At 35.6% G+C, this 25,408-nt stretch overlaps 2 protein-coding genes across 3 annotated transcripts; one reads left to right on the top strand and one right to left on the bottom strand.

The window, feature by feature from the left end:
• Positions 1 to 937: 937 nt before the first annotated feature.
• Positions 938 to 10,470, bottom strand: LOC110464569. The gene is made up of 5 exons (XM_021519842.1): positions 10,312 to 10,470; positions 3,471 to 3,683; positions 2,448 to 2,568; positions 1,551 to 1,644; positions 938 to 1,204 (listed from the first exon to the last, which is right to left on the bottom strand). The coding sequence occupies exons 2-5, from the start codon at positions 3,647 to 3,649 to the stop codon at positions 1,182 to 1,184; spliced, it is 417 nt and encodes a 138-aa protein (XP_021375517.1). The 5' UTR covers positions 3,650 to 3,683; positions 10,312 to 10,470; the 3' UTR covers positions 938 to 1,181.
• Positions 10,471 to 17,728: 7,258 nt separating this feature from the next.
• LOC110464570 lies at positions 17,729 to 23,309 on the top strand. 2 transcript variants are annotated; one of them, XM_021519843.1, is made up of 6 exons: positions 17,729 to 17,877; positions 18,677 to 18,774; positions 19,164 to 19,376; positions 21,822 to 21,942; positions 22,658 to 22,751; positions 23,054 to 23,309. In XM_021519843.1, the coding sequence occupies exons 2-6, from the start codon at positions 18,719 to 18,721 to the stop codon at positions 23,065 to 23,067; spliced, it is 498 nt and encodes a 165-aa protein (XP_021375518.1). In that variant the 5' UTR covers positions 17,729 to 17,877; positions 18,677 to 18,718; the 3' UTR covers positions 23,068 to 23,309. The 2 variants fall into 2 exon arrangements, with proteins under 2 accessions (XP_021375518.1, XP_021375519.1); XM_021519844.1 differs by lacking the exon at positions 18,677 to 18,774.
• The last annotated feature ends 2,099 nt before the right edge of the window (positions 23,310 to 25,408 follow it).

A 25,408-nucleotide genomic window follows, 5' to 3' on the forward strand; every position in this document is an offset into this window, starting at 1 on the left:
GTATTTTAACGTATATCAAATAGTTTTGATAATCTGTTTCTCTACTGAAATAGTTTTACTGTTAAATTGGTTTAGTAGTCAGACACATTGCTGCCGTCAAAATAGTGTTATAGTAACTGCTGCAGATATTGTATCAACTGTTAAGCGTATTTTTTGCTGGTTAATAGAACATAAGGCTTTTCTAAATATGGAATTTTTATACAGTACCTTGTTGTCCCCCACCACACTGAATTCTGACAGTATAAGAGCATAATGTATAAGAGAGTTGCAGCAGCCTATGTGATGACATGTAATAAAAACACGAGAACTGTTTTTAATGTGTTTGTGAAGTAACTTCATCTCGAAGTGATGACCACATAGGACCAAGGGCAGACCTGTTAAAACATGTAAAGTGTATTGATATACATAAAGGATCAACATATTCCGAGAGCTGGTTAAATTATTATGAAGGAGTTGTTTCCCTTACATTAATCAATCTAAAGACATTTAGATGTAAAGGGTAAAACGTTATTTTTAAACTTCTAGATATATAAGAGTAGTCTAAACTAGTTTTATAGCTATATCTAGAGTTAGTAGGAACCATAATAAGCGACACAAATTTAATTTTCCCCAATTTCCTAGACGGCATTTCTTTGAAAGGAATATTTGTGAGGGACATACATGCCAGCCAACCAAAATATTTCTATTATATGCAGAGGGTAACAATCGTCCCTTTAATACCATGAAATCTTTTATTTAGTATTTGTCCATCTAAATATATATAAATGATCTTTAAATTCACGTTCCACGAGTGTTAGTGAATTATTAAAGCAAGTCATGTGAAGTAAGACATCTGACATCTTAGCACCAGAAGATGTGACATAAACAAAACAAATCAATAAATGGTTCACGGGAAATCTTCCAGTTCGTGAGGATATCGAAAACATTTTCAGTTTGAACAAAGTTTATTTTAAAAAGAATGTTTAACATTTAACACGTTTAATATGAAAGTACAACATAACATCAAAACATTAAATTGCAATAATAATTATACAAATTATGTAAAAATAGATATCTTTGTATCATTGTTTGTTAAGATAATTTCTGACTGAGAAAATACGTGTACACGTACAATACGGCATGTCGTGTAACAACATATATTAATACGAAGGTAAGTCTTCTTTACATGTATATCAAGTCCCTCACGATGTTGTGGCGCTGAGCACTAACGAAAAAAGAAAGAAATATTACACATTATATAAAATATTTCATAGCATATACAACTGTGTATAGGGCATTCATTAACACATAGTTTATAAAATACAAAACAGTTTATAACATACAGTATATAAAATATTACATTAAGACAAGGTTGAAATTAGATAACATTTTGCTTTTATCTACTTTCGGCAGTTTTAACAAACAGGTGTGTATGCCATGCATGCGTACTTTTTGTTATATTTCAATCATAATGATCAAATCTGCAAAATAGGAAGAATATTTTATCTGGAAAAAACATTTGTTCCATTTTATAATTCATGTTTAAAATCATGATATTGACTGAAACTCACGCGCTGTTGTACATCCACGCATTTTGCCTACGTCATCAAGGATGCAGATATCGTTGTCCCCACAGGTACGTGCAGCACAACCTCCAATGAGAGTCTACAACATACAGTTTGAAATACTTAAGCTTAAGCTACATACCAATTATCTTGGTTTTGTTATACCTGATCAGAAAATAGTACACTATGTCGAGAAATGAGGGTCTACAACATACAGGTTGAAATAGGAGCTTAAGCTATATACGACAGACAGAAAGCGATGGGGATGTGTTTTTCACCGCAATTTGTCTTTATAGTCAACCAACTCTTTATCAGCAAACATAATTGCTCTAACTCAACCATGTTCTTGTTTTGTCCTGTCGTATGGACTTTTATATATTTATTTTTTATTATAGCCTTAGTGGTATGTATATGTATACTGGTCAATGAGATATCTTATTATATTGTCTACGGTCTAACGAGAAGTAACTCTATTTCGAATAATTGATAATATTTTTCACTTTTTCTTCATTAGTTTGAACTTTCGGATTCCGGATAAGTTGTCTGACAGATGTTTAAATGTGTCCCGATCGAAAATAGAAATTGCAAAGATGCCTTCATAGTTTGGTTTATTAATAAGGAGAATTCAACGGATTTCCAGTCTAAGACAAATACAAACTTTGATAACATTAATATATAGGAATTTGTTCAATTATACAGCAGAACCTCAATTTACATTTTTATCATTTCTTTTCCAGATAAATAAATGGGTCGATTGATTAAATAATAGGAATTTATAAAGGAATTCTTAAAAAAAGATAATACGGATGTTGCAATATGTTGGCGGTACTTGAGTTGGGAAATTGAATGAGGGACATTACATCGAAGTTTTGTTGTATTTATGTGACGACATCAATTACTCACCGCTGAAGGTGTGACGTCAGTAAACCTGTAGCCAGTTGTGGCCGTCAGTGTTCCGTCAGTAGAATTCTCTGTGTTCATTTTACACAATTTGTTGGAAGTGTCAAAACTTACAGAGCCACACCTAGAGAAACAGATCAGGCGAGCAGTTAGCAGATCTAGTACATTGCTGTTGACAATACTACGGACCAGTGTTTACTGGTGACTTGTAATGGGAAGTCAACTAGTTGACATAAGTGCTATTGTTTCAGCGTATTAAAATTCGTGCTATACTTTGTTTTATTTTTATAAAGTAGCGACACATGTTTCATGCGTTTCATTATCGGTCCTTATATCAATCTTGTAGAATAACTTGTAGAATCATACGATAATTAAGCAGGGTAGAATTTAACAATACTGAACAGAAGGTATATACTTATGTATTATGATTATATAGTTGTGTATAACAGTATGTCATCCTCTTTTGAGATACCATTAAGTACTACTACTGTACCATGTTTATTTTAAATATAAACTATCAGGATATGATTTACTAATTCTGTTTCGTATATTACGCAGGCTATATACAGGAACCATTTTGTCTGGCTCTACAGTATTTGTAGATATAATGACAAATGCACTTCATAATGGTAATCATTTAAAAGCATTATGATAAAAGCATTTGATTGAAAGGCTTATCGCCTGAATGGGCCATAAAGACAAGCAAACATTATATAATGAATAAACACGATCTAATGACAAAACCTACAATAAAGCAATACATTTACACGATATATTGACAAAACACATAGAAAAATGATAAATAAACATGATATAATGAAATGAAAAAAAGGAATTAAAAATGATAGCATAATAAAAATGTAGCGTTTGAAACAGCAATGGCGTTCTACACGATATATCTCATGACGACTTTCATTATTTGGTCGGTTTCAACGTAAACAATGTGTCTGTGTAGACCTTGTGCTACTTATTTTATTTAACGAACAAATACACTATAATGTTAAAAGAACTTAAAGTACAACTTACTTGGTGGTTTGCTGACAGAGTAAAGAACAAGAAAACATGTCTGGAATTGTGAGGTTGAGGAAAAAAGGCTCGGACAGACTTTTATCTTCCTGATAGTTCAACGAGATAAAGTCCTGACAAAGGTATCTACGAATACAAACACACATCACAACACAACAAATCCACGTCCTGGAGTTCATCTCGGCTTTTCTTGTCCTGTTTTGTGCGTTTTTGCTGAAATAAGTGAAGAAGGATATTATTATGTCCGTTTCATGTACACTATTTTATAATTAATAATATTAAGAAAATATAAGTAGAATTTGAAATAGTTATTTTAGTCTTGTCCCAATTATCAGTAAGCACGACCATTATTGTTGAAAAGCACTTCTTTATTTTCATCTATAAGTCACAGGTTTATCTGTTGACAGTGCCCTGTAGCCAAAACTTTAAAAAAAAAAAACAACATTGATGTCACATATTAAATAATTTAAACTAATAAATCCTAAACATACTAAAAATCCTAAATAACATACATTTATTTTGACATTTTGCTATTTTCAATCGCCCTGTGTATACGCAACAGAATATACATATATAAACCTTGGAACTGGCAATGTATACCCATCCTCCCCAACCCTCTTTGAAAATTGAAAAAAAACAATTTCTTGCCATGGTACGTTCTTTAAAATATTAAAATATATAAACACTAACATGAATCAAACTTTAGAAGATGATTATTGAAAAAATAGAAATTGCTCCTATTATACAGCAAATAGACATATGTGATAATTAATGTTAATAAATTTGATCAAATTGAAATCCGCACGCCCTACTGATTTCGAAGTGTGGGTTAAGGTCAACTATCCTACGGTTATTTCAAGAATAATTCAAATCGTATGTGAATATTAGCAGACATACACTTAATTACCCAGTACGAATCTTCAATTAGGCAAGTTGAAAATAAGAATACTAGGTATCAATGAATAAAGGGTAGTTATAAATGTAAAAATGTATAAAAAGAACTCATAAAATGGATCTTGATTGCAATGGATGCAATACATCACTACTGGCCTCTTTGTTGTATACTAAATAGAAAACACGGAATAAAAACACCGACTCTGGCAGGGGCCCCTGTTGCTTCTTACGATAACATCCATAGATACAGCTTATGAATTATATGATTTCATATAACTGTGTTTATTGATTTTGTATGTCCTGAACACCTCCCTGTTTTCTCTGTAATTCCCTTATTGTAGAATTACTTACTCATTATACTACTTCAGCTTTATATACAAGCCCAGATTACTCCAGATATCTATTTGTTACATTTATTTGAGAACTGATGCGGTGAACATGCTAATGTTATGCATATGACCCTTTAGTGCCCCTTAATAATTAGTAGTCAACCAATCAAGATAACTCTCTCCATCACGTGACCTGGTTAATTAGTAGTCAGCTTCAGTTGTAAAAATATCCATCTGAGAGACTGACGTACTTACTTCATTACGATAATCTCTTCCTTATTATTTGCTTATACTGGGACTATTCCTACGACTGTGTTTTCCAAAAGACTATATCCTATCGTAGTGGAACTGGACTAGTCTGCTGGCTTTTTCTCTTTATTTGCGACCATTGAAGAGCTAAAATTGTCGTAGTTCGAGAGTCAACTTCTTCACAATGGTTCCACCAATTCCTTGTTGACTCTAATTGTGTATCACTACGTTATATCGCCACTATGCCTAGACCTGCCCGACATCGTAGTTCAGCTACAGCTAGTAAGCAATCTTCCACTGAACGAAGACCCGAGGACTACGTGAATTTACCAGAGCGTGGCGACATAAACATCAACAATGAAGGGCAAGGTAACTCAGAGTCAGACAGTTTGCGCGCTCGTGATCGCCATCACCCATACCGAGACGTTTCGTGGAACATGGATAATCCCGGCAACTGGACTGTTGCAGAACTAAAAGATCGACTTTGGAAAGACTGTGGGATAAAAGTACCCCGTGGGAGCTTTTCAAAGGTAACTTTAAAATCGTGGTACATAGAGAATATGGGATCTACATCTTCGTCGCGTACTAACACTGTTACTTCAGTTACCCAAGCTACATTAGCGACACCACCGGTGCCTACAACTGCTACTCATATCAATGCGCCAGGAAGTAGTTCCGGAAGTGACACAAACATCATGGCAGCTCTCCTGTCAACACTGAACAACGTCACTCAGTGTTTCTCGTCTCTACAGGACACAGTTAGGCAATTGACCGCAGAGAAAGGCGAGAAAAGGCAGAACTTCAACCTCGGGAACTGGTACGTCTCCAATAGAGCGGAGACTATGGTATCTCAACCAGAATCGCAAGTATTTAGCCCACATCCAACCGCGAACAGTCCGGGTTCCAGCATACGTTCTGATTCCATCACAACTGTAGACATAGTTTCACCATCCCTGCAGCGCCAAATAACAGAAGGTATGGATGTAAACCTCGCTTCCTTACTGATTCCGAATTACGATTGCCCACAAAATCAAGCTGTTGTCACGGACAACATAGAGTTCAATCTGATGAGCAAACCTGACCCCCGATTAAACCGTCAACTTACTATACAGGAGTTCATTCGGGAAATACAAACGTGTAATGTGTAACACTTACCCTGAAGGACAGCAAGAGCCCATGCCTACCAAGACGTTATCATCGAAATTTCAAATTCTTACCACACAAAATTTTACGACTACCACAAAATGTTTAGTGCTAAAGCAGCGGCTATACTCAGAGAGAAACATATCAAGGAAGATTGGCGCAAGAGAGACAGAGATTTGTTAGCCCTAGTCAGTGCCGGCGTGGAGGTCAAGGCGTGTCATGTAACATGGTAGACCATACAACCCAATTCTGCCCTCTGAAAAGCTTTCATGAAAGATCAAACTCCGGGCAAGTTTCGGACAAAACTCAGAACAATAAAGAGAAATTAGATAAACAGGGTCGACACCGAAATTTCTTCGAGGGACACGAAATTTGTAATAATTTCAACGGATCCCAGGGCTGCTTCAGGAACCAATGTCCATTACTACACATATGTACACGTTGTAAGAATCAAGGTCATGGTGCCGCTCTCTGCCCAAGAAAGAAAACCAACACTACTGTAAACTCTAGTTCTAATCATAGAGGAAAGTACAACTCAGAGAAATGACTACCGGTACCTACCCCAACGAACAGCCTGCCAGCCCCCTACATTTGCAAAGCATCTACCCCAGTCAATATTAGCCAATTAGAACACGAACTTTCCTCTCATTGTGATAAAAAATTTGTTTCATACATTTGCAATGGCTTCAGAGATGGTTTTGACACTAAAACTGCAACATCAGACATTTTCCGTCATGGAAATATAGAATGTAAAAATAACTTGTCAGCGAGGACTCGACCCGACAGTGTCACACGACTGATCACCGATGAATGTCAGAAGGGGTTCATGTATGGTCCTTTCGATAAACTTCCCTTTACAGAATACCGAGTAAGTCCATTGGGAGTTAGTATAGGGAAGTACTCTGGAAAAGAACGTTTGATCCTGGATCGATCGGCCCCACATAATGACTTGGGTGTCAGTGTTAATGAGACTATTGACCAAAGACTCATGCTCAATGTCGTACGTCAAAGTGGATGATGCCATTCGTATTATAACTGCGTGTGGCATAGGAGCTTGGTTGTGTAAATTTGACATCGCGGACGCATTTAAGATATGTCCTATCAAACCGTCGCAGTGGCCCCTTTTCTGCATTAAATGGGATTCAGCTTACTATTTCTATGTGAAATTAACCTTTGGTTTTCGTTCCAGCCCCAAGATTTTTGACACTCTATCACAATCAATCTGCTACATAGCTACACATAACTACAAAGCTCAACACATCTTGCATCTGCTAGATGATTTTTTTTAACTATAGACAGCCCAGATAGTGTCGTAGAAAGGAATATGGCTGTATTGACAATGATATTTAAAAGACTTACCATACCATTATCAATGAAGAAAACTGTTGGTCCTACTACATGTTTGGAATATTTAGGCATTATTCTAGACTCGGGTAGGATGGAAGCTAGGCTACCAGCAGACAAAGTACAGCGTATCTGAGACTGTATTAGGGAATTGCAGGGGAAATCAGTGTGTACTAAAAGGGAGTTACTTCAACTTCTAGGCCACCTGAACTTTGCATCGCGCATCATTTTACCAGGACGCTCGTTCGTTTCATACTTGATCAATCTTTCCACAACTGTTCGAGGACTACACGACTTTGTTTGCCTCACTAAAGAGAGTCGTACCGATCTGACTTTCCTACAGCAATGGAACGGTGTGAATTTGTTCTACAACCCACACCTCATACAGAGTCATGAACTCGATATGTATACTGATGCATCTGCTACTATAGGTTTCGGAGGATAATTCCGAGGCAAATGGTTCTCATCTCCATGGCCATTAGACATCCCTGAAGTTAAGGAAAAATCATTGTCTGTCGCTTATAAAGAACTATATCCCATCGTAGTGGCAGCTATCTTGTTGGGGAGCCAATGGGCGAAACAACAGATAGTTTTCTGGTGCAATAATGAAGCTACAGTAGCTATTGTGAATAAAGGACGTTCAAAATGCCTTTACATCATGGAGCTTATGCGGAAATTGACCTGGTGTGCTTGTATACATAACTTTAATTTCCGAAGTAAACATGTTCCAGGGAAATGTAACTCTATTAGTGATTCTCTTTCTCGTCTACAGAAACAACGGTTCAGAAACCTGGCACCACAAGCGGATCCCAAGCCCCACCAGTGCCTGCCGTACTCCAAAGTCATCTGGGGTTAAACTCTACAGTTAAGAACCTTTTGTCAGGGGCCATAGCATCAAGTACACGTACAGCCTATCATACAGGGTATGAGCACTTTGGGAAGTTCATGGCACTTCATTACATCGTATGCGACCCTACAACAGGCCTCCCACCCATCTCAGAGGATATTCTTATCTACTTCGTGACACACTGCTTTAAATTCTTAAACCTTCAACATTCCACTATTAAACTATACCTCAACGGTACCTTCAGCAGAATGTTCCGTCTACTTTGGACAGCCTAGAATCTAAACCCCTTCCTCGCTTGGCTCTTATCCTCAAGTCCATCAAACGCGATCAAGGATCAAACACTACAACTCGCCTACCTATTACAGGAGATATTCTCCACAAGATGTGTGCTTTTTTGAGGCGCGGTGTGTTCTCTCCATTCACTGATGTCATGTTAGAATGTGCGTGTACTATAGCCTACTTTGGCTTCCTGCGTTGTGGAGAATTCAACTCCACAGAATGCCGCAAGACTTGTGCCCGGTGAAGATCTTGAAGGAATATCTTGCACTACGACAGGGGAAATCCCGATCTGTTCTACCATCACAACCGCTGTTCATCACAGACAGTAATACTGCTTTGGACAGAGCACAGTTTATTCAGTATTGAAGACAAGTGTTAGCCATTTGTGGATACGACCCGCGCAAGTACAATGGACATTCTTTCGGATAGGTGCTGCCACTAGTGCAGGTGCAGCAGGTGTGGAAGACCACCTTATAAAGACATTAGGGAGGTGGAGCTCCGACTGTTACTGTCGATATATCAGAACTCAAAGTTTTAGTATCGCGAAAGCACAGAGACAGCTACTGATCCATGATCCAGCATCCTAGTGACTGCTTGCTAGATAAGTTAATCTGGTACTTACCACAGGCCTCCTTCAAGACATTCTCCTAACAGTGTCTAAATGTACGCTATATATAAGACACTAAGTACATGCAATATGACATGTGTGTGCTGAATAGAGAATATGTTATATACTGTATCTACGTGATAGGCGAGAGCCTGTTTAAGAGTATCATGAATGTATATAGTTATATGTATATCTATACTACAATGTACGCTTAAATATTGTAACTAATACACTGGTGTTCATGCTTACTGCTATCCAGGTACACTGCTGTATGAAGTATTGAACTAGCTATCTAGTATATATACTATATGTGTCACTCGATACATTTTCTACATCTACTGACTTTTGTGTTATACCGACATATATTACACTCCTGTGGTCGCTATCGCCACCTCTTAACCAAACAACCTATATACAATTTACACATCTACTAATTGTATATATATATCCATCTTTTATTATGTACCTTGGGGATCAAATTTAGCTGCTTCACTCTCTGAACTTTTCGCACCAAAATTTTCTTTTGGACTCACACTTCAAATTTTTTAACCCCTTTTATTAAAAGGGGAAAAGTCCTTGGGTTTGCCAAGGTCATAATATTCATTCTAAAACATGTAATAGAATTCAAGTTTTAAATTAGTGTATCAGTACATTATACTCTACTATCAATCGACCTCTATGGTAACCACACTGGTTACAGATGGCACCACTCAACCTTGTTAGATATAGAACATCCCTGTTCTCCTACACTAGAACATCCCTGTTCTAGGCAGTGGTGCCATCCCCTTATTTCGTAGAACATCCCTGTTCTAGTCGGTTGATCGTGGAAGGTCTGTTTCATAATTTTATAAGTCTTTTTACTAACATGGACAGACCTACTCTACAAGTCCATACAGAAGCAGCTGAGAAATAATTCCCAAGGGCCAAAATTATTTTGTAAAATTTGTGTTATTATGTCATGATTATTTTGTTACACCTGTTGAATGTACATGTACAATAGTTAGTTGGTATTCTTGATCTATGTTTTTNAGGCCTATTATGTCCCCAAACAGGGTAACAGGGAGTGAGATAATTCCCTAGCTGAAGCGTTACCTTACATATATGAAAAACCTATACCACAGATAGAAGTCCTAAAACGTGAAGACTTACCTTGATAGCGTCTGTCCAAAACTGCCAGGGCAATAACGGATTCTCTCCACAGCGTCTATTCACAACGACCGTCCTTGGTAAGACTAGTGACAAAGCTGTACCGTGGACACCACCCGTACTGCGACATGAAGTCGGGTATACGTAGCACCAGTAGTAGACGTAAACTGAATTATCGATCGGCAATGGCAATGAACATCACACTGTATCGTCTGGCGTACCTGATGATGTATGCAAGTCCTTACCAGTAATGTTAGCAGCACCATTAATAATATAAATGGCATACAAGTAATTAACGATATTTGCAGACTTACTGTGCCACTAACCTCCCTTTAAGGCGCAATCATCTGTGTGTGCCTTGCGTATACTGTTATCCTTCCTGAAGAGTTCCAAAGATTTAAACATGTCAATGGTCTTTAATGAAGATATCGTTTATTTATCAATGACAGCTCTGTTATTTGAAAAGATGTATTAATAACACTGACTCTACCATGCCTTACTTGCTATATGAAAAAAGATATGGGAGATAATTCTAACAATAATTTCGCGTTTAATGTGCCAGTTCGAGTACGTGTGTACTTAATTCCTAGAGATTTCCTGTTTATGTCGTTAGATACATTATCAAGAGAATTTTCGTTGCAATGTGGTCTCGGGGACTTTCATGGAAGAACAATGGGTAATTTAACGGAAATGTTACCTGTCCCTAACCATCATAACCGTAACATTCACAAAGCACTTAGGCCCGTAAACTAGTGAAATTCCAAAAGGTGACATCAAATACCACTTAAGACTCATTTGTCTTTTCCGTCGCGTTTCAGCTGTGCAAGGCTGACTGCCAGGCACTCCCGGTATTCCGTAGTATTTTTATCCAGGCACAAAAATCAATTGCCATTCTAAGTGCGACGGAAACGGATAACAACGAACACAGAAGCATCCAGACTTGAATAAAAATTGATTTTGATTTAATATTTCATGTTCAATAGGTTGTTAATAATGTGTTCTTTATCTGTAAGGTTACTATACATAGACATGTTTTTGATCGAAAAGAGATTCGAAATATCCTTTTTTTAGAAATGTTAATTGTAACATTTCCTTGGATGTTCATTACGAAATATGTATATATATGTTTAGCTTATACAGATAAATGTATGAGCTTTCCACAGTAAAAATGTTGTTTTTATCATGTAAACTACCGATTAAGCAGGGGGCCCACATTGTTCGCCTCCTACGATATGCTGTGGTACATGTATGCAGTAGGCTTACTTTCTCGCTATATTGATAAGTGGAAGTTCTATGACAAACCAACATAACGTTTATTACCAAAAGGGTTCGCAAAAGTATTAAATAAATATAAATTAGATAGAGATATCGCTATTTCATGTTCTCTCTATTCCTAAAACTTTTAATGAATTCTCACTTATATGAATGTAATAAAAACTGTTCTTTTTATAAACTGTTACTTAACGTTATAAGGAAATACAATAACACGGATTTCTTCACCTCAATTTTTTTTAATGATTAACAAGTAAATAAAACGCATGAATTCATTATGAGATGTACTATTATATTCTACAGTGGTACCTGCCATATTGTGGAAATATCATCTTGTTTGCGAATAGTGTTACCGCGGTTCCCTTGACATCTATACCATTTTGATTCAAATTAACATCGTTCCTGAGCATAAATATTCTTCCACTTAGAAATGGAATATTAAAGCATTAACATAAGTAAGGAAGGTCAATTGTCATGTGTTGACCTCGACTACTGAAACCGCTGATACTGGTCGGAGTTATATTCCCCCTTAAACTGTTACTGAACTTTATCCGTATCCAGTATATTTTTTCTCGACCTTTTCAGCTCGGGAAACCGTTTGTCCTATCATTTTCGTGTAGTATACTTGAAAATTCGAAAGAAATACCTCAAATATCAAATTTTGGTCTCGATAAATCGACAGAGAATGCAGGAACACTTAGAAATAAGTCTTAATTTGTAAAAAAAAAAAAAAGAAAGAAAAAAAAGGACCGAAATTGGACTGTTTAGGAATATTTCAAAATTCAGAAAAATGAGGTTGTGTCACCCTAAAAACTTTCGTCACATAATTGCAGTAACTTGCGATTAAACGCAAAATCAACTTTTATATTAGCTAAATATCTAGAAAATACATGAAGTGATCTTGTTTGTTTAAATAAACTATTGTTGGTAAGTTTATACGTACTTTTGAAGTCAGTTCGTCACACAATTGCATTTTTCTGCGGTTAGATAAACAACGCTTTAATTCAGGAAATGTAAAGGATATTCAAGACATAATTGTATTTAATTTTATAATATCGGTGTTTTCTAGAAACAAATAAAGAATATATGTCTAACCGCAAGTGATTGCAAGTATGTGACGAATTCAATGCCAAGTAGATATCAGATGAAAAACGGAAAGAATCGAGCCCCTTTGTTTTTTATTGTAGAAAACTTTATTGAAAGCTTTGCGTGGAGTAAAAAGGATTAGAAAAAATGTATACATCATTCAGATAGGTCAAAATATCACTGAAATATGAGGCTTTGCAATTATGTGACGAAAGTTTTTGACAAATCAGGGTTAGATGTAAAGGATGTTTTTCTCTTCCTCTGTGATGTTATAATGTGTAATTATATACTTCTAAAGACTTTTGTCACAAAACTGCGGCCACAAAAGACGTTATATACTTAACCATACGATATGCAATTATGTGACGAATTTAGTCTGGGTATATGCATGAGGAGGAAATATGGTAAAACAATAAAAAGTTGATTTTTTTCATATTTTCCCTCATAAATGTGAAGAGAATGTCGGAAAATCTTGAAAATACATTCAAAGTAGAAAAAAAGTCTCCTTTTTTTATGGAAATCACTAAATTGCAATATCATTATTAATGCGTCATAAATTATAAATGTTAGATCCGAGAAATGGAACTGTTCTATATTGTTGCAGAAACAGGGTTAATATACGTCCTAAATAATTGTATATGTATGTATGTATGTAGATGTGTGTGTATGTATGTTTGTATGCATGTATGTATTTATGTATGTATGTATTCTCGTATAGTTACTATTATATCATTATTTCCTTTTAGTTACTATTTATCATATAGATATTATCTTGCAGTTATTATGATATACATACTTTCTTGTTGTTACTACCCTTGCAGTTACTGTAATATAAATACTGTTGTAGTTACAAGTATATAAATATTTTATGTAGTAACTTTTTATCATATGGATATTCTCTTGCAGTTCCTATAATACAAATTTGTTTGTAATTACTATTATATAGATATTCTTTTGCAGTTACTAAAATATCAATATCTTATTGCAGTTACTATTATATCAATATTTTTGTAGCTACTGTTTATCATATAGATATTCCCTTGCAGTTACTATACTATTAATATTTTTGTAGTTACTAGTTTATAAAAAAAATCTTTAGTTACTTTTTATCATATAGATATTCTCTTATAGTTACTATAATATAAATATTTTTGTAGTTCTATCATATAAATAATTTCTTGTAGTTATTACAATATAAATATTTTCTGTTGTTACCATTTATCATATAGATATTTTCTGTAGTTACTAATTATCATATAGATATTCTCTTGTAGTTACTATAATATAAATACTTTTGTAGTTACTATTTTATAAATACTTTCTTGTAGTTATTACTTTATATTTAGTTACTTTTTATCATATAGATATTCTCTTATAGTTACTATAATATAAATATTTTTGTAGTGCTATCATATAAATTCTTTCTTGTAGTTATTACAATATAAATATTTTCTGTTGTTACTATTTATCATATTGATATTTTCTGTAGTTACTATTTATCATATAGATATTCTCTTGTAGTTACTATAGTATAAATACTTTTGTAGTTACTATTTTATAAATACTTTCTTGTAGTTATTACTTTATAAATATTTTCTGTTGTTACCATTTATCATATAGATATTTTCTGTAGTTACTAATTATCATATAGATACTCTCTTGTAGTTACTATAGTATACATATTTTTGTGTAGTTACTATTTATCCTAAAATTATTCTCTTGCAGTTACTAATATATAAATATTTCTTGCAACTACTTTTTTATAAATATTTTCTTGAAATTACTAATATATTTTTTGTATTATAAATATTTCCTTGTAGATACTATTTATCATATAAATATTATCTTGGCATAAATATGATATAAATTGGTAAAACAACGTTTTCAAAAATATCTTGTTTTCGAAATTGGTCCAAAAATAAGGATTTTGGAAGCTGTTGAAATTTGCTCTTTGTTACTAGTTAAAATGGGCAAAGGTACCAAATGCGTCGTTCTGGGAAGTTGTACTCAATAAATAAAAATATAAACTTCATTTTTTTTACAGCAATTATGAAACAAGTTATTTCAAATTATATTAATCACTCTTGTTGGCCCGGATGTTAGCGTGTGAGGGGTCTTAGTGTGTGAGGAAACCAGAGTACCCGGAGAAAACCACGTGGTCGGGCAGGTGACCCAAACCTTTTCATGTCCGATCGGGGAATCGAACCCCGGCCGCCTTGGTGAAAGGCAAGTGCGCTATCCACTGCACCACCCGACCACCCCTTGTGATTGAGTTGTACTCACGGAGCACGCGCACGCAGCATTTTTCTGAAGTAGTTTGGGTACCAATTAAGATGATACAAAACAAGTCCGAGTTCTCTAACTGGAATATGAGAAAAACGCGAAAGCTACACGAACCTTTTTAGTTCTTATTAATATATTTCAAACTTCAACGTAATATTCCCCTGCAGTTGGTCTTAGCTTAAAGCTGGTTAAATCACGTTTTAAAAAATATCTCGTTTTACGAAATTGGTCTAAAAATAGGGATTTTGGAAACTGTTGAAATTTGCTCTTTGTAACATGTAATGATATAATAACTTGCATTGTCTTTTCCTCTTAATGTCTTTATCAATCTGTAAATGATTGTCAAATCACTTGAAAAATATAGAATGATTCATATAAATGGGTTTTGAGATCTTCTTATTTCTAACCTTCATCTACACACTGGAAATACTCAATTATCACAACAATGACAAAACACGAGGTTAACTAGAGACCTCTGGGTCTGAATGACTAGCGGGGAATATTGTGCCCCAAACACTGCAAGTCATTACTAGTTTTGCACAAAGTCATTGTAGTAGAGGTGGTTTTGTTGTGAGACATAGGACAACTCCTCTGGGTTTTGTTCACTGTCATTTTATTGCTCCTTGTAAAAACCAAAAGAACCCTGAGTGTGGCACAAGGCCTTGGCTACTATCTATTTGTATAATTACGACGCCTTCTTCAATCGTATGCAATACGGATATAATTACATCTCTCCGTCCGTCAACTACGAGTCCTCAAAAGGTACTAGCGTGATTTATTTGCCCTCAAAGAAACATGCGCCAAAACTGACCACCCAGAACGAACCAATGAAAACGCATACACAACTTAACGTAACACTACTGACCAATGAACAACTGTATGGTATACCAACATATCAACATACGTAACGAGCAGAATACCACAATACACCTATAGACATAACATCACAGTATAGAATACAACACGCGGACGCGGTAATTACATTACTCGGAGTATGAAATATATACATGGACAGTCGACGCGCTACGGACGGACTTAGTAAACAAACATACATACAAGCAAATACATTAATTATATCCCTGTTACATCATCATGACGAGTGCTCTTTTTTCTCTCTCTAGTACTCCTGCGTAGTGGCGGGCTGGTGGCATCACTTCGCAGTGTGTCGATACAGTAGGACTTGACCTTACACAAGCAGGCTGTTTTTCTGGAGTGTTTACTGGTTTACCAGCTTCCAAGTCCTCCTTCAGCTCCTCTATTTCCTCATCGAGTTGCTGCTTACTTTGTTGTGCCTTTCCTTGACATTGGTTTATTTTCTTTAAACGTGATTCATTTCTTGTTGTTTTACCATCAACAGTGAGCATGGGGCCTTTCCTGCTCGTGACGGTCCTTGGCTGTGGATCATACGCCGGTGTGAGTTTGTTGCCTTTCATGTCCTACCTCTCTATGACAACATCACCAACAGATATCTCACTGTCTTTTGCATGGTTTCTAGCATCAGCGTACAATTTTCTTTGACATTTCCTCTTAATGTCTCTTTTGCGAACTTGTTCGTGCAGCGCGTTCTGTTTGCTTTCAGCAACTTGTGGCATCTTTGTTCTTGGTTCTCAAAGATCTCAAAACCCCATTATATAAATCATTCTTTATTTTTCAAGTGATTTGACAATGATAATCATTTATAGAGTGATAAAGACATTAAGAGGAAAAGACATTGTGGGCCCCCTGCTTAATCGGTAGTTTTCTCCTATGTTGTGCATATATGTACATGTAATTTGTGCTTACATGATACAACAAACAACAGTTTTATTATGGAAAGCCCATACATTTATCTGTATAAGCTTAACATATACATATTTCGTATTGAACATCCAAGGAAATGTTACAATTAACATTTCTAAAAATCTCTTTTCGATCAACAACATATCTTTGTATAGTAACCTTACAGATAAAGAACACATTATTAACAACCTATTGAACATGAAATATTAAAATCAAAATCAATTTTTATTCAAGTCTGGGAGCTTCTGTGTTCGTTGTTATTCGTTTTCGTCACACTTAGAATGGCAATTGATTTTTCTACCGGGATAAAAATACTACGGAATACCGGAAGTGCCTGGCAGTCAGCCTTGGACAGCTGAAACGCGACGGAAAAAGGCAAATGAGTCTTAAGTGGTATTTGATGTCACCTTTCGGAATTTCACTAGTTATACGCGCCTAAGTGCTTTGGGAGTGTTACGGTTATGATGGTAAGTGACAGGTAACGTTTCTGTTAAATTACCCATTGTTCTTCCATGAAAGTCCCCGAGACAACATTGCAACGAAAATCCCCTTGATAAAGTATCTAACGACATTAACAGGAAATCTATATGAATTAAGTACATACGTACTCGACCTGTCACATTAAACGCGAAATTATTTTTAGAATTATATCCCGTATATGTTTTTCAAATTTCAAGTAAAGTATGAGAGAGTCAGTGTTATTAATACATCTTTTCAAATAACAGAGCTGTCATTGATAAATAAACCAAATCTTCATTAAAGACCATTGACAGGTATAAATATTTGGAACTCTTCAGGAAGGATAAACATTATACGCAAGGCACACACAGATGATTGCGCCTCAAAGGGAGGTTAGTGTCACTGTAAGTCTGCATAAATATTACTGATGGTGCTGCTTACATTACTGGTAAGGACTTCCATACATCATCAGGTATGCCAGACGATACAGTGTGATGTTCATTGCCATTGCCGATCGATAATTCAGTTTACGTCTACTACTGGTGCTACGTATACCCGACTTCGTGTCGCAGTACGGGTGGTGTCCACGGTACAGCTTTCTCACTAGTCTTACCAAGGACGGTCGTTGTGAATTGACGCTGTGGAGAGAGTCCGTAATTGCCCTGGCGGTTTTGGACAGACGCTACAAAGGTAGGTCTACACGTTTTAGGACCTCTTTCTGTGGTATAGGTATTTCATATATTTAAGGTAACGCTTCAGATAGGGAATTCTCTCACTCCCTCTAACCCTGTTTGGGGACATAATAGGCCTGTTGTATCTACTGGATGTTATCGTAAGAAGCGACAGAGGCCCCTGCAAGCGTCGGTGGTTTTAGTCTGTGTCTTCTACTTAGGGTACAACAAAAAGGCCAGTAGTGAGGTATTGCATCCATTGCAACATTGTGTATGTAGTTTTCTTTCTACCCTAATCTTTCAATTCGATTGTGTATCCCAAGGCACCCGTTCCGTCTTCATATGACCTCGTCTGTTACGAGGACTCTAAGCTGTAAACACACAAACAAAACTAAACAAATGGACATTCTCTCAGTACTGTTGGTTTACTTGAATTTAGGAATGAACAGGTACTTGTTAGTGCAATCATTTTATGAGTTCTTGTTTTACATTTTTACATTTTATTATTACCTTTTATTCATTGATACCTAGTATTCTTATTTTCAACTTGCCTAATTGAAGATTCGTACTGGGTAATTAACTGTATGTCCTGCCAATATTCACAAACAATTTGACTTCTTCTTGAAACAACCGTAGGATAGTTGACCTTAACCCACACTTCGAAATCAGTAGGGCGTGAGGATATCAATTTGTTCAAATTTATTGGCATTAATTATCACATATGGCTTTTTGTTGTATAATAGGAACAACTTCTATTTTTTCAATAATCATCTTCTAAAGTTTGATTCATGTCAGTGTTTATATTTAATATTTTAAAGAACCTATCATGACAAGAAGAAAAAAACCAAAGAGGTGTGGGGATGGGGGCTGTTTGTAGCCATGCATTGCCAGTTCCAAGGTTCCAGAATAACAACCGGTAACGATCTTAAACAAGTACAAGAAAGAAATAATTTAATGTATTTTGTATATTCTGTTGCGTATACACAGGGCGATTGAAAATAGCAAAATGTCAAAATAAATGTATGTTATTTAGGATTTTTTGTATGTTTAGGACTTATTAATTAAATTATTTGATATGTGACATTAATAAAAAAAAAAAAATAGCTACAGGGCACTGTCAACAGATAAACCTGTGTCTTATAGATGAAAATAAAGAAGTGCTTTCCAGAAATAATAGACATGCTTACTGATAATTGGGCTAACATAACTATTTCAAATTCTACTTTTACATTTTCTTAATATTTTTAATCATAAAATAGTTTACATGAAACGGACATAATAATATCCTTCTTCATCTTATTTCAGCAAAAACGCAAAAAAAAGGACAAGAAAAGCCGAGATGAACGCCAAGGCGTGGATTTGTTGTGTTGTGATGTGTGTTTGTATCCGTAGATACCTTTGTCAGGACTTTATCTCGTTGAACTATCAGGAAGGTAAAAGTCTGTCCGGGCCTTTTTTCCTCAACCTCATCATTCCAGACATGTTTTCTTGTTCTTTACTCTGTCAGCAAACCACCAAGTAAGTTGTAATTAAATTCTTTTAACATTATAGTGTATTTGTTCGTTAAATAAAATAAGTAACACAAGGTCTACACAAACACATTGTTTACGTTGAAACCGACCAGATGATGAAAGTCGTTATGAGATATATCGTGCAGAACGCCATAGCTGTCTCATGTGCTACGTTTTCATTATGCTATCATTTTTAATTCCTTTTTTTCATTATATCATGTTTATTTATCATTTTTCTATGTGTTTTGTCAATATGTTAATGTATTGCTTTATTGTAGGTTTTGTCATTAGATCGTGTTTATTCATTATATAATGTTTGCTTGTCTTTATGGCAAATTCAGGTCATAAGCCTTTCAATCAAATGCTTTTATCATAATGCTTTTAAATAATTACCATTTTGAAGTGCATTTGTCATTATATCTACAAATACTGTAGAGCCAGACAAAATGGTTCCTGTATATAGCCTGCGTAACATACGAAACAGAATTAATAAATCATATCATATTATTTAAAATAAACATGGTGCAGTAGTAGTATTTAATGGTATCTCAAAAGAGGATAACATACTGTTATACACAACTATATAATCATAATACATACGTATATACCTTCTGTTCAGTATTGTTATATTCTACCATGCTTAATTATCGTATGATTCTACAAGTTATTCTACAAGATTGATATAAGGACCGATACTGAAACGCATGAAACATGTGTTGCTACTTTATAAAAATAAAATAAAATATAGCACGAATTTTAATACGCTGAAACAATAACACTTATGTCAACTATTTGACTTCCCATTACAAGTCACCAGTAAACACTGGTCCGTAGTATTGTCAACAGCAATTACTAGATCTGCTAACAACTCGCCTGATCTGTTCTCTAGGTGTGGCTTTGTAATGTACTAGATCTGCCAACAACTCGCCTGACCTCTTTCTCTAGGTGTGGCTCTGTAATGTAATAGATCTGCTAACAACTCGCCTGACCTCTTTCTCTAGGGGTGGCTCTGTAATGTACTAGATCTGCTAACAAATCGCCTAATCTGTTCTCTAGGTGTGGCTCTGTAATGAACTAGATCTGCTAACAACTCGCCTGCTCTGTGCTGTAGGTGTGGCTCTGTAATGTATTAGATCTGCTAACAACTCGCATGACCTCTTTCTCTAGGTGTGGCTCTGTAATGTCCTAGATCTGCTAACAACTCGCCTGATCTGTTCTCTAGGATCTGCTAACAACTCGCCTGATCTGTTCTCTAGGATCTGCTAACAACTCGCCTGATCTGTTCTCTAGGCATGGCTCTGTAATGTACTAGATCTGCAAACAACTCGCCTGATCTGTTCTCTAGGTGTGGCTTTGTAATGTACTAGATCTGCCAACAACTCGCCTGACCTCTTTCTCTAGGTGTGGTTCTGTAATGTACTAGATCTGCAAACAACTCGCCTGATCTGTTCTCTAGGTGTAGCTCAGTAATGTACTAGATCTGCTAACAACTCGCCTGCTATGTTCTGTAGGTGTGGCTCTGTAATGTATTAGATCTGCTAACAACTCGCATGACCTCTTTCTCTAGGTGTGGCTCTGTAATGTACTAGATATGCTAACAACTCGCCTGCTCTGTTCTCTAAGTGTGGATCTGTAATGTATTAGATCTGCTAACATCTCGCCTGACCTCTTTCTCTAGGTGTGGCTCTGTAATGTCCTAGATCTGCTAACAACTCGCCTGATCTGTTCTCTAGGCATGGCTCTGTAATGTACTAGATCTGCAAACAACTCGCCTGATCTGTTCTCTAGGTGTGCTTCTGTAATTAACTAGATCTGCTAACAACTCGCCTGCTCTGTTCTCTAGGTGTGGCTCTGTAATGTACTATATCTGCTAACAACTCGCCTGACCTCTTTCTCTAGGGGTGGCTCTGTAATGTACTAGATCTGCTAACAAATCGCCTAATCTGTTCTCTAGGTGTGGCTCTGTAATGTACTAGTTCTGCTAACAAATCGCCTAATCTGTTCTCTAGGTGTGGCTCTGTAATGAACTAGATCTGCTAACAACTCGCCTGCTCTGTTCTCTAGGTGTGGCTCTGTAATGTACTAGTTCTGCTAACAACTCGCCTGATCTGTTCTCTAGGTATGGCTCTGTAATGTACTAGATCTGCAAACAACTCGCCTGATCTGTTCTCTAGGTGTGGCTCTGTAATGTACTAGATCTGCTAACAACTCGCCTGACCTCTTTCTCTAGGTGTGGCTCTGTAATGTACTAGTTCTGCTAACAAATCGCCTAATCTGTTCTCTAGGTGTGGCTCTGTAATGTACTAGATATGCTAACAACTCGCCTGCTCTGTTCTCTAAGTGTGGATCTGTAATGTATTAGATCTGCTAACAACTCGCCTGACCTCTTTCTCTAGGTGTGGCTCTGTAATGTACTAGATCTGCTAACAACTCGCCTGATCTCTTTCTCTAGGTGTGGCTCTGTCAGTTTTGACACTACCAACAAATTGTGTAAAATGAACACAGAGAATTCTACTGACGGAACACTGACGGCCACAACTGGCTACAGGTTTACTGACGTCACACCTTCAGCGGTGAGTAATTGACGTCGTCACATAAATACAACAAAACTTCGATGTAATGTCCCTCATTCAATTTCCCAAATCACGTACCGCCAACATATTGCAACATATGTATTATTCCTTTATAAATTCCCTTCATTTAATCAATCGACCCATTTATATATCTGGAAAAAAATGATAAAAATGTAAACTGAGGTTCTGCTGTATGATTGAACAAATTCATATATATTAATGCTGTTAAAGTTTGTATTTGTCTTAAAGAGGAAATCCGTTGAATTCTCCTTATTATTAAGCCAAATTATGAAAGTTCTTTGCCATTTCTATTTTCGATCGGGACAAATTTAAACATCTGCCAGGCAACTCATCCGGAATCCGAAAGTTCAAACTAATGAAGAAAAAGTGAAAAATTATCAACTATTCGAAATAGAGTTACTTCCCGTTAGACCGTGGACAATATAATAAAATATCTCATTGACCAGTATACATATACATAACACTAAGGCTATGATAAAGATAAATATATAAAAGTCCATACGACAGGACAAAAAAAGAACATGCTTGAGTTAGAGCAATTATGTTTGCTGATAAAGAGTTGGTTGACTATAAAGACAAATTGCGGTGAAAATTTCTCGACATAGCGTACTATTATCTGATCGGGTTTAACACAACCAAGATATTCGTATGTAGCTTAAGCTTAAACTTAAGTATTTCAACCTGTATGTTGTAGACCCTCATTGGAGGTTGTGCTGCACGTACCTGTGGGGACAACGATATCTGCATCCTTGATGACGTAGGCAAAATGCGTGGATGTACAACAGCGCGTGAGTTTCAGTCAATATTATGATTTTAAACATGAATTATAAAATCGAAATAAAACAAATCCAGATAAAATATTCTTCCTATTTTGCAGATTTGATCATTATGATTGAAATATAACAAAAGGTACGCATGCATGCCATATACACCTGTTTGTTAAAACTGCCGAAAGTAGATAATAGCAACCTTGTATTAATGTAATATTTTATATACTGTACGTTATATACTGTGTTGTATTTTATATACTATGTGATTATGCTATGAAATATTTTATATACTATGTAATATTTCTTTCTTCTTTCGTTAGTGCTAACATCGTGAGGGACTTGATATACCTGTAAAGAAGACTTACCTTCGTATTAATATATGGTGTTACACGACATGCCGTATTGTACGTGTACACGTATTTTCTTAGTCAGAAATGATCTTAACAAACAATGATACAAAGATATCTATTTTTACATAATAAGTATAATTATTATTGCAATTTAATGTTTTGATGTTATGTTGTACTTTCATATTAACCGTGTAAAATGTTAAACATTTTTAAAAATAAACTTTGTTGAAACTAAAAATGTTTCCGATATCCTCACTAACTGGATGATTTCCCGAGAAACCATTCATTGATTTGTTTTGTTTATGTCACACCTTCTGATGCTAAGATGTCAGATGTCTTACCTCACATGACTTGCTTTACTAATTCACTACCACTCGTGGAAAGTGAATTTAAACAGATATATTTATATTTGGATCATTTATATATATTTAGATGGACAAATACTAAATAAAATATTTCATGGAATTAAAGGGACGATTGCTTACCCTCTGCATATAATAGAAAACATTTTGGTTGGCTGGCATGTTTGTCCCTCACAAATATTCATTTCAAAGAAATGCCGTCTAGGAAATTGGGGAAAATCAAATTTGTGTCGCTTATTATGGTTCCTACTAGGTCTAGTTGTAGCTATAAAACTAGTTTAGATTACTCTTATATATATAGAAGTTTAAAAATGTCGTTTTACCCTTTACATCTAAATGTCTACAGATTGATTAATGTAAGGGAAACAACTCCTTCATAATAATTTAACCAGCTCTAAGAATATGTTGATCCTTTTATGTATATAAATACCCTTTATATGTTTTATCAGGTCTGGCCTTGGTCTTCTGTGGTCATCACTTCGAGTTAAAGTTACTTCACAAACACATTAAAACCAGTCGTGTTTTTATTACATGTCATCACATAGGCTATGTACAAGAGTGCTGCAACTCTCTTATACATTAAACTCTTATACCGTCAGAATTCAGTGTGGTGGGGGACAACAATATAATAAAAATTCCATATTTAGAAAAGCCTTAGTTCCTATTAAAGAGAAAAATACGCTTAACAGTTGATAAAATATCTGAAGCAGATACACTTGAACACTATTATAACGGCAGCAATGTGTCAGACTACTAAACCAATTTAACAGTAATCAACAATTTCAGTAGAGAAACTATTTGATATACGTTAAAATACAGATTGTCTCCCTTTGATAAGGAGCCGTTACGTAAACGGTTAGGATCCAAGGAGTGTGTGATCGTGGATTGAGGCTACACGATTTGTCTGACATGAACGCCTTTCGAGCTACCTTTTAACCTTATCTTACAGGATCACATTATCCCTCTCTTAAACCCAAATCGTTTCTCAGTATTTACAGAATTACGATTTCCCAACACATTTCCTCTTTCCGTCCTTATTCTTATTACTATAATTAAAAGTGACTTAATCAATACTCCTGTTGGATTGTATGTAGGTAAGTTTCCTGAAAGGTGAAGCAGACAGCGTGGATAATCATGAGAATATACAATATAACCATATGATCTGGAATAGTTGGCGTCTTCTACTTTATCGACATTAGCTGTCATGTATATCAAGGTCAAATCCACGTAGTGTCATGTCCTGAAAGTGAGATATTGATCAAACACACAACAATCTAATGAATATTTACCAATGGCGATCATTACCAATGACAACTATAAAACCTGCCCATTGTCTTCTCCAACGTGAATCTAAACATATATAATGAAAATCCTATTTCAGGAGTGACCTCTCCAGAATATCAGATCATCTGTAACATGTAAATACCATAGATTTTAATGAAGGAAGATTTTGCGTTAGGAAAATCAAAACTCTAAAGCTTATCGTACAGTTTCCTAAAGAGCTTTCCCTGCTTGACATCTAATAGGTAAAAACTGAATTAGACCACTGATGTACAAGAACCTGTAGAATAATTGAATTTTGCGGAGAGTGTATACGATCTACGTTGTCAGTTAATTTCTTGTTATTCAAAGACAATATATCAAATATATTTATAAAGCACGACAATAACACTCATTCGTAATGCGGTTTACATGCAGGTGATTCATTATATCAATTGTCGATGATAGAGTTCGTGATGATTCATGATTAATTTATTATAAAATAGGCAGTATCTGTCAAAGTCATGGTTCCGTCTTATCGGTTGCTTCGCTTCAACCACCTGTCTTCTTTTCTGCCAGTGATAGGACTTCTTGTACCTGAAACATGTAAACATTTATGAATAGAAAAAAAGAACAATTAGGATGTCTCATTCAAACAGTTTTGATACAAAGAAACATTCACATCAGATTTTTGATAATCATC

Source organism: Mizuhopecten yessoensis, unplaced genomic scaffold (genome assembly GCF_002113885.1).
Source record: "Mizuhopecten yessoensis strain PY_sf001 unplaced genomic scaffold, ASM211388v2 scaffold11009, whole genome shotgun sequence".
Taxonomy (NCBI): domain Eukaryota; kingdom Metazoa; phylum Mollusca; class Bivalvia; order Pectinida; family Pectinidae; genus Mizuhopecten; species Mizuhopecten yessoensis.